Source organism: Atta colombica, unplaced genomic scaffold (assembly GCF_001594045.1).
Source record: "Atta colombica isolate Treedump-2 unplaced genomic scaffold, Acol1.0 scaffold150, whole genome shotgun sequence".
Lineage (NCBI taxonomy): Eukaryota > Metazoa > Arthropoda > Insecta > Hymenoptera > Formicidae > Atta > Atta colombica.
The window spans coordinates 1,222,767-1,232,444 of record NW_017259240.1 but is presented as its reverse complement, the minus strand read 5'-3'; the positions used below and the strand labels follow the sequence as shown (position 1 = coordinate 1,232,444).

The window sequence follows — 9,678 nt, the reverse complement described above, 5'->3', positions numbered from 1 at the left end:
ATATATATATATTTGTAGTCATTTGAACTGCGCGTCGAATTAATTTTTTTCAGAGTTAAAACGCAACTAAATTACTTGTAATAATATTACAATTAAATTATATACTTTAATAGCTTAATGCTCAATAGGCATTTATTAAAGAGATCTTGATATACTGAAAATTTGTGAATAAATTTATTTATTGAGAAAAATATTACCTCGGCTGAAAGTCGAATCTCTAGCATTCCGTATAAGCGTCCTAAAATATATTAATTCAGATTAATTAGTTCGTTATAGTTACTATGATGGTCGTTTGACATTCAATGGCTAAAATGTTAAAAATGAAATGTAAAAATCCAATTTTTCTTTTTATTCCATTTCTTTTATTCCGTCCACTCTTCAAATGTTAACATTATTACAAAAATTTAGCTATATCTTTATATTCAATAAGAATTGTAATTAATTCATTCGCAAATATTTTATATTTGTATAAAAATATCAGGATAATAAAATGGAGAAATTGATGATGTTTTGCATTAATAAAACGGAAGTTTGGATGTATGCATTTGAAGTTGCTGACTTCAATACTTTAAATTTGAGGCTAGATGTTTCTTTGAAAATCAAATTTCAGCGTAAACGTTTCAATCAGATTTTCTTTGATCGCAACAAATCAGATATGTGGCACAAGTAGTATAATCTAAAGAATGAAGGGAAAAAATAACTAATTTTTACAATTTTAATATTTACTTGAGCGTCGAATCATGTCTTTCGGAGATACTTTGATTGAAGAGGACGGTTTTGGATTTGTGCCAAGGTTACCTGGTGCTGAATTGGAAAAATCGCGCGAAATCGTCAGACGGTATCACAATATTATCGTTAATTATGCAAAAGATACAATTTAAATCGTTTTATTTGAAATAATTATTATTGAGGCAAAAGTTAGACATTCTGCAGACACTGACGAATTTTTTTGCTCTGCTATAAATTCAAATAGACAATTAATAAAATTAAACAATCTAGGTATTTTCTGTACATTAAAAAACTCCCTCTATTTAATTAATATGTTATACTGATAGTAAATCTCTCCTCTTACATGGATAGATACACTCTAACGAATAAACACAAGGCGATTGTTCGTCTGATATCCTGGGGTGCTAGTATTCAGTCAATCAAAGTTCCTAATCGAGATGGTAAATTGGCCGACGTTGTTTTAGGATTTGATAATATGGATGGTAAAGTTTTCACTTGAACAAATATTATAATCTTTTAAAGGCAGATTAATTAAGCATGTTAATTAAATCATGTTATCATATGACATCTTCTTCTTTTTGATTTAATTATATTTGAAATTATGTAATATTAAAGTATTTAGTATGCATAGTTTATATTTTAACTGAGTATTTATTATTGTTGCTGACATAATTAGGATATTTGAAGAACAGATACATGGGATGCATCATTGACCGCGTTGCCAATGGCATTTCCGGTGGTACGATGCATCTCGACAACGTAATTTATCCTTTGTCGATTAATGACAGGACTGGAAAGGATTGTTTCAATAGCGCTACGGTCGCGTTCGACAATACTAATTGGCAGTCGCAGATAGTGAACAATCGAGTGGTACGATGTAACTTATTCCCTGAAAGTGAGCTACGAAATTGTTAAAATTATTGCTTGTTTTATATTGTGTTCTTCGACGAGGTGATGTCGCATTTGAGCCAAAAGTATAAACAGGGATATCCCAGTAATGTGTTAACGCAAATTAAATATACCTGGACGGACGATAATCAACTTCACATTAACATTCGTGCCACCAGTACAAGTTCTATTCCCGTCAACATCACTAATTACTGTTTGTTCAATCTCGCAGGACATGTAAGACATAAGTACAAAGAATCTTTTTTTTCTTAAGAATAACAACATTTATCTGAGATAGGAATATGAGACTTATAATAAAAAAAGCTAACATATAAATAATATATTCGAATTATCTTTTTAGCTTCGGATGCATGAATTTTTAAATCGAAAAAAATTAAAATCAATTGTTGCCTCATCAATTTATACAAAGTGCAATAATTTTTAAAAATTTTTATACAATTTATGGTTATGAAACTTTCAATTTTATGAAGATATTCATTATTTCTAAAAATTAAAAGCCAGGCATACAGAAAAAAGTATAGTTGGAGGAGGGAAGGATTAAAAATCAATTTCTAAACTTAGAAGCTGAAATTTATTTTCCAATTGAAATCATTTGTATAGGAAATCTCTAATTAGGGCTATGACAGAAAAACATAAAACGTAAGCAGTAAGCGAACCAATGATAGTATAAGGCATAACGTAAACTAGTAAAATAGTAAGACATAAAAAATATCGATTTGCTTATATTGCTTACGTCTTAATGCTTTTTTTATACGCTACTAAGCTTCTCTAATTGTAAGACGGCACTGAGAGACAATTTGATAGGGTACAGGTTCGAAGGAGTTGAAGAAACACGTCCTCACGGTCAATGCCGACAGTTGGATCTTTATGGAGGCCAAAAATAACTTGCCGAGTATTATATGTCCGGTGGATGGTACAGCATGCGAACTACGTTTACCAGCACAGTTGAACCAACGTCGATTATATGGTATACCGGGTGGTGGTTACAACCACAATTTATGCATCAACAGTCCCAGCAGCTGGTGTTATCGTTTCCACGCTCGGTAATCTTCCGCATTATCCGATGTCGAATTTTAATTTTAGTATTTTATGCATTATAATGCATTTTTTAATGCAAGATGTTTTTTTTTTAATCAATTTGTTTTATGAATTGTATGAAAAGAATTTTGCATCCTACTTCCGGACGATTTTTGGAGGTTTATTCGAATAATCCTGGATTACAAGTCTATACAGGAAATAAGTTACCACATCAATACATTTATCCTCCTGATTTAAAAGATCATGAATGGGGAAACGATAAGAATGTGCAAATTAATTTCTGGAAATCGGTAAAATGTGTGATTGTGATTAAGTATTTATCTTATTTTTAAAATAAGTAGTTTTTAAAATAAATATAGTAATATAATTTTAAAATCAATATTGCATGATCAATCAATATTAAATGAAACATAATATAAATTAATATTGTATTTGTCGATTTAGTATTCATGGGACTGTGAAAATGTTATAATATAATCTCTAACAATAAAAAAAGACAAATATTCTTCTAAATAGTTTTTATAGTTAATTAAAATTAAAATTTAATTTTAAAGGTAAAAAAAAATGTTAAACAAAAATTTGATGGTTAATATATAAATTAAATTTTCTAACTTTGTTGCATTTGTTTTAACAGTGAAATTATTATTAGCGTCTCGAATTTCTATCGAGATTTAAAAGTTTAATATTTTTTTGTACAAAAAGCTTAAATATATTTTTTAGTTATTGAAAGTATTACATTTTGAATAGATGAAGGAAATTGCAAAGGAAAAAGCAACGGAAGTTTATGGCAAAGGAGGTATTCCCTATCGTCGTCATGGCGGATTTGCTTTATCGCCCCAGAATTATTCTAATGCTGGTAATATTAAACACTTTCCGTCTTACATGCTGCATCCTGGAAAGATGTATACGCACGACATGACATACAAGTTTGGAGTGCTTTTCGAAGATTAAAACATTTTTGTATTTTAAGTTATTTCTTTTAATGTTTAATTTTTATCTGATATTGCGAGAATCTTTCGTTACATTTTGACATAAAATTTGTTACAATTTTACCATTTTTAATAATAAACGAGAGATAATTTGGTAATCTACATTAAATTGCTTGTAATGATAGGAATTTTTTAAATATACAAAAGACATTTCTTATAAGCTACATAATTACCTCTACAACATAAAATATTGCGGCAGCAATATTTTAATAGTGCGCAATATTACAAAAATTACAGTAATATTTCTGCATATTAAAATTCTAATGTTTTATTTGAAATACTGCAACAATATTATGAAATATTGTATTTCTAATATTTACAATTACAACATATTTACAATTACAGTATATTGTTACAACAATGTTCAGACAAAAGATCTGATAGCAATGGTACAATCAATTTCCGAAAAAAATCGATTTTGCATTAAATTATATGAAAGTTATAACAATTTTAAAAACTGGAATTGTACAACTTCTTTTATATAACATGACTTTTGTAATTATAACAGATTATTAAATGAGAGATTTATTAAATGAGAATATTAAAGTCATCAAAAGAATCAATGATCAATTCTTAATAGTTAAAAAATTTGGTCAAGGTCGATTGTTTTTAATAGTATCTCGTTGGTGAAAATACTAAAGTGAAGTAAAACTATTCTCAAATAACTTGAGTAATCGGACAACTTCCAAATCACGTTGGAAACTACCAGTTCTCGTCCGATCACTGAAGTCAAGCAACGTTGAGCACGGTTAGTACTTGGATGGGTGACCGCTTGGGAACACCGTGTGATGTTGTCCCTTAATTTTTTATTTTTTTATTTTACCAAGCTAAAAGAAGTGTTGAGATAATTAATTCATAATATCTCAACATATGGTCTTTTTTAGCTTGGCAAAAAATAAAAAATAAAAAAATTAATGTCGTAACTTTTATGCAAGAAAGAAAGAGAAAAGAAAGCCGCTTTAAATAATCTCTATTCACATCTTTATTATACTGACATGTTTTTTAGTATATTGTACATAATTAAAATTCTTACTGTGAGTGTAGGCCACGAAGTAATAACGTAGATACATTATATATAAGCGACCATATGTTGGTGATTGTATTATAAGAAATTCTCTTTGAGGTTTAAGCACAAAGTGTACTAATTTTGTACATGGTGTACTACATTCGTGCCGCGTTCCAAGCTAAAATTTATAAATATATAAAGCTATATCTTTTTTTGTATATGTGTACACGTGCGTTCGCTCGCTTAAAGCTATAGTAATCTAGCGTTTGTACATCTCTAGCATGTTACTTCTAATCTAATCGTATTATATTTACGTAATAATTATAGGCAGTAAATTGATAGAACACTTGTTTCTTAACGACGCATAGAGAATTATTGATTATAAATTTCTATCTATTAATTTTTAATAAACGTTGGCGATTAATTAACATCGATAGAATATTTTTATTGAGATTATTTTAATATATAAATTCTTGATTATCGGGAAAGATAAAACATCAAATCTTAGGTCGGTATTCATAATCTGATCTTGTACAAGGTAACTTATTTAACGTGATCATCTTTTATATCTTTGTGTAAATGTTCTATTTGTGTAAAGCTACCTCCAAATGATGTGGCCAATGTATAGGTCAACTTTGCACACATTCGCTAAATATTGACTACATTCAATAATAATTATATATGTCATGATACGATATTTGCTAACATTGGCATATGTTGAGCATATCGTCTCGAAGCACCTTTAGACAATTATATTTTTTAATTTGTATTCCAGCGAACACATGAAAATATTTTATATTTTGTATTCCATAGGAATATATAAAAGTATTTTGTATATTGGAATTCAAATACTAAGATTGACAATCAATTTTATTATTTGAATTACAAAAGAAATTTCCAATTCTTCGATTTTAAATACATAATACTTTCATACGCTTCAATGAAATACAAAAAAGTTTGGCCATCACTTAAGATTATCCATGATCAGACTTGAGATGATTTTGAATATTAGGAATACTATGAATATCGTCCCTAAGTATGATTGGGTATATTGGCAGTGTGAAAATAATGAAAACATCATAAGATAGCAGTCGTAAAGAATCGTTTGTAACATAATATATTTATCTGGCAGTTAAATAATGCATTCCGCACGCAATTGAACACAAAAGGTCAAGGCGCTCTACTTCGATCGTTGTTTTAAAAATTTTAAACTTGTTTGAGAAGAGGGCATTCTCTTTTGCTGATTTTTGATTTTTACAACTAGTAACACAAGGGCGTAGTCAACGATACAGTTTTCCGAAAGGAATCGAATATTAAAAATTAAAGTTATATTAAGTATATTAAAAAAATTAAAGCTATATTAAAAGTACATTCACTAAAATGGATTTACTTAATTATGGCATCATTAATTAATATATCATTAATTATAACTTTTCATCATGCTTTCTGAGACATGCTTTTTACGAAATGTTTACAAATGTAAAAATAATATGTCGTTCGATGGATGGCCTAACCTCCGGATGCAAATCCGATTAAAAGTATATTATTACGAAGGTGAAGCTTTGAGAAACACGAATATTTTTTATTTTAAAGCATCTTTGGCACATTCAAAAGTTTGGAGGTTTTTACCTAAAATTTTAGCAGAAAATCTCATGAGAAGCATCCCATGAGAGGCTGTCTGAAAAAAGAAAGAGACGAGAATGCAAGGCCTCAAGAGAAGAGGCAAGAAAATTAGAATTTCCTTCGAGAAGATGAGGGGATGCCTCATTAACTACCTTTTAAGAAGGAAATGAAGAGGAGTTCTGCTCAGAAAGAAAGAGAAGCCTTAGTCAGAAAGCAATGGGCTCCAGGAAGACCAGTACTTCGGCAAACTGTGGCAGCAGTACAGTAGGGAGCAAGAAGCTGATCGGGAATCCGGATTCCTTTAGGAGAACCAACGTTGTCCTTGTAGAAGGGATGACATCATTGTCGGGACGACAACAAGAGGGCAGTGTAATGCCTGTATCGTGACATTGAAGAGCGCGTTGCCGAGGAGAGGAGTTTGTTCATTTCAACAAGATTAGATTTGAGGCCGTCGTCGTGTTCGGACGTGCTTTGCCCGTTTTTGCTCTTTACTTTCGTTATATTCTGTTTCTGAATAAAGAGTCCTGTTCTTTTATAACGAATATTTCTTTATTTCTGTGGTCCAGAGGTGCGGCTGTTGTGAATGATCACACGAATGCAACAATGTATTTAATTTTTAATATATTTCTTTCAAAGAACTCTCTCTGATAACTACGCTCTTGTATTACTGACTGTATGTGTCATCCTATATTCGCGTCCCTCTCTTACGTACGTTGGTGCTTTTAATACTTTGCCGTAGCTTGAGATAATTACGCAAAATTGACTAAGAGAAAGCGTTACGCAGTGTCGGGCAGTGATTTTCTCACACAATCCGATTATTTTGGATCCTTTTTCCGACGATTTTATTCCGTGACTATGAGATGAATCATGAAAGTCAGCGGTTTCTCCCATTCTGTTCTCGTTGCTGTCGTGTTTTCAGGACGACCATGGATAACTAAACGAAAGTCGCCAGGATTTTTCAGCCGGTGCCGGAAGTGTAGAGCGGAAACACCATGTTCCTTGACGATCTCGAAGTGCCCATTGTTGCCTCGAACAATAGTATAATCTACGTCTTCGTTCTGTAGAGTAATAATCGTCGATTATTTTCGATCAAAAAACAATTACAGCTACAATGGTTTCAAATAGCTTCGTAACGAAATCTCAAGTTAGATCTTCGGCGAATTTTTCTTAGAGTTCTTTTATATAATTTTTCGAAATTTCTACACAAATTTCTGAATTTTTCAGAACCTTCATATAATTTTTTAGAAAATTTCTCGGTTTTTTTATAAATTAAAATACTTTTGAGGAATGTCGAGAAAATCTACATTTTTTAAAGAATTTTTATATGTGTTCTGATATATATTCTAAGATTTCTCGTATGATTTCTAAAAAAAAAAACTTATAAAATCTAAAGATATTTTTTGTAATTTTTATAAAAATATGAAAATTTTTTAAAATATATATTAAAAACTTCTTTTTACCGAGCATCTCTTAAGATGAAATTCATCTTAAAATCGATCGAAATCACGCAAAAATTACCTCTATGGCAGATTGCAGTTTGATAATCCGCATACGATGTCTTGTTTGACGCAGATTTATCTTGAGTACATGCTCCGTTCCGTGATGATGCCTCTTCGGCCTGGCGTTGCGATGTTTCTTCTTTATCTTGCCTCCACTCGTCCTGATTCTTCCGTCTATCAATTTGTTCCTAGCGCCTCTTCTATGCCGTTCTTTTCCATTTACCTAATTTGAAAATCCGTGTTATCGCATTACTATGACAGAAAAGAAGCAATAAATGCATACTTTGCATGAGAAACAGCCTTCCGTAGAAATCGTTTTATCATCAGCCGGCGGTATATGATAAGGATCAGGATTGATTTGGAAAGTCGGCACGTTACCGATATCTTCATCGTAGCGTCCTTGATGCGATGGATTAATCGTAGACAGGCAGTGACCCTGTAGTCAATTTTTCAAAAAATAAATAATCCCACGTCTTGTTAAATATTTTTAAAATATTATAATTTTGGAGCTTTTCGTTATCATGTGTGAATGATACGAGTAAAGAACGAACCTGTCCTATTCGCTGATATCCAGTCGGACAGCCACAAATAAATCCATGAACTCCGTTGGGGGTACAGCCGAAAGCACATGGACTTCCAAGACATCCAGCGCTTACCTTTGGAAACAAATGTAAAAAATATTTTTTTTTTACATTTTGACTGGTTTAAGTCAAAGGATAAGGGCTAACAAAGAAAATTGAAGAATAGTTTCGAAGATATATGAAATTTCTAACAAAAGTACAAGTTTTACTTTACTTGCACACAAATTGCCAAATTGTTGTCAAACTGATATCCATCCGGGCAGCCGCATTTGTAACTGCCAATGGTGTTAATACAGGTATTGTCTCCGCATGGCGAAGCATTGCATTCATTCTCATCTATACATTGGTTATGATAAATATGTTGGACAAAGCCATCCGGACAGCCACAGCGGTAAGTCCCCATAAGATTCTAAAAAGAAAAATTGCATACTGTGAAGAAGATACATAAAAATGTATAAAACTAAGAAAGGAAAAAATAACAGTTATCGGAAACCTTAGATTAGAGAAACTCAAACATATACCTGACAACCGTGTTCACAATTAGCATCATCAGCACATTCATTGTAATCTGTGCAGAATCGTCCGGTATGATCCAGTTTAAAACCTCTTGGGCAAATACACTGAAAACTTCCCAACGTATTAATACATTTTCCGGGTTTCGGGCAAATGCCTGGTTGATCGCATTCGTTTATATCTAGAAGAAAATTATATTATAAGAAATACAGCGCGCAAAATTATAAAATGTTACTTAGACGGGACTCTTATAGTAAAAAGTATTAATTATGCACATTAAGAGTTTATATATATGTGTTCTGCACAGTTCGTAAATTCGAGAAGATTTGCGATTTTCTATTGTACTTTCTGAAAAGTTAAGCAATCCGGTAAAAAGAATTATAAAGAAGAAATTATAAAGAATTATTTTCGAAAATATATTTTAAAGTGAAAGGATAGAGTTGTAAATTTGTTTTTAATTTCTATGATATTTTATTCGTAAATTATCTAAAATTAAAATTGATTTCTTTACGATATTTTTATTTTACATTGAAACGTTGAAGCTTGATAAAATATTATCGAACAAAAATTAATGAAAAATATTTTAACTAGACTTTCTAAGCTTTAAAATAGATTTAAAAAATTGTTACAATGATTTTTTGCAATGATATCGAATTTCTTGTGTAAAAATTCGTTTTTACGAAATGTTTTTTAAAATTTTAAATAAGAGTTTATAAAAAAAGAGGAAAAATTGTTATTGTAATGTTCTCACATGGTTTATACAAATTTTTCAAAACTTTAAAAACTTTGTT

General features: G+C 30.7%; 2 protein-coding genes across 2 annotated transcripts in view; one reads left to right on the top strand and one right to left on the bottom strand.

Moving 5' to 3' along the window:
- The first annotated feature begins 740 nt into the window (after positions 1–740).
- On the top strand, positions 741–3,627 carry LOC108685319 (aldose 1-epimerase-like). Its single transcript, XM_018190048.1, has 7 exons — positions 741–838; positions 1,081–1,211; positions 1,406–1,599; positions 1,681–1,854; positions 2,443–2,681; positions 2,801–2,966; positions 3,424–3,627. Exons 1-7 carry the CDS (start codon positions 741–743, stop codon positions 3,625–3,627), a joined length of 1,206 nt encoding a protein of 401 aa, XP_018045537.1.
- A 2,925-nt stretch (positions 3,628–6,552) lies between these two features.
- The window catches only part of LOC108685350 (fibrillin-2-like), a 19,366-nt gene continuing 16,240 nt past the window's right edge, over positions 6,553–9,678 (bottom strand). Inside the window, exons 33-38 of the mRNA XM_018190097.1 lie at positions 8,896–9,068; positions 8,589–8,783; positions 8,345–8,449; positions 8,077–8,229; positions 7,813–8,016; positions 6,553–7,352 (exon numbers count right to left, since the gene is read on the bottom strand). Coding sequence (XP_018045586.1) covers positions 7,137–7,352; positions 7,813–8,016; positions 8,077–8,229; positions 8,345–8,449; positions 8,589–8,783; positions 8,896–9,068 — 1,046 coding nt within the window. The 3' untranslated portion in view covers positions 6,553–7,136. The remainder of the gene's footprint in view (positions 7,353–7,812; positions 8,017–8,076; positions 8,230–8,344; positions 8,450–8,588; positions 8,784–8,895; positions 9,069–9,678) is intronic.

What these genes read in the sequence shown, in the direction of transcription:
- LOC108685319 (XM_018190048.1), top strand. Translation starts at nt 741, where the DNA reads ATGTCTTTCGGAGATACTTTGATTGAAGAGGACGGTTTTGGATTTGTG. An exon ending in TCGCGCGAAATCGTCAGACG is followed by an intron (nt 839 to 1,080) that starts GTATCACAATAT and finishes TTACATGGATAG; the next exon opens with ATACACTCTAACGAATAAAC. An exon ending in AGATAGTGAACAATCGAGTG is followed by an intron (nt 1,600 to 1,680) that starts GTACGATGTAAC and finishes TTCTTCGACGAG; the next exon opens with GTGATGTCGCATTTGAGCCA.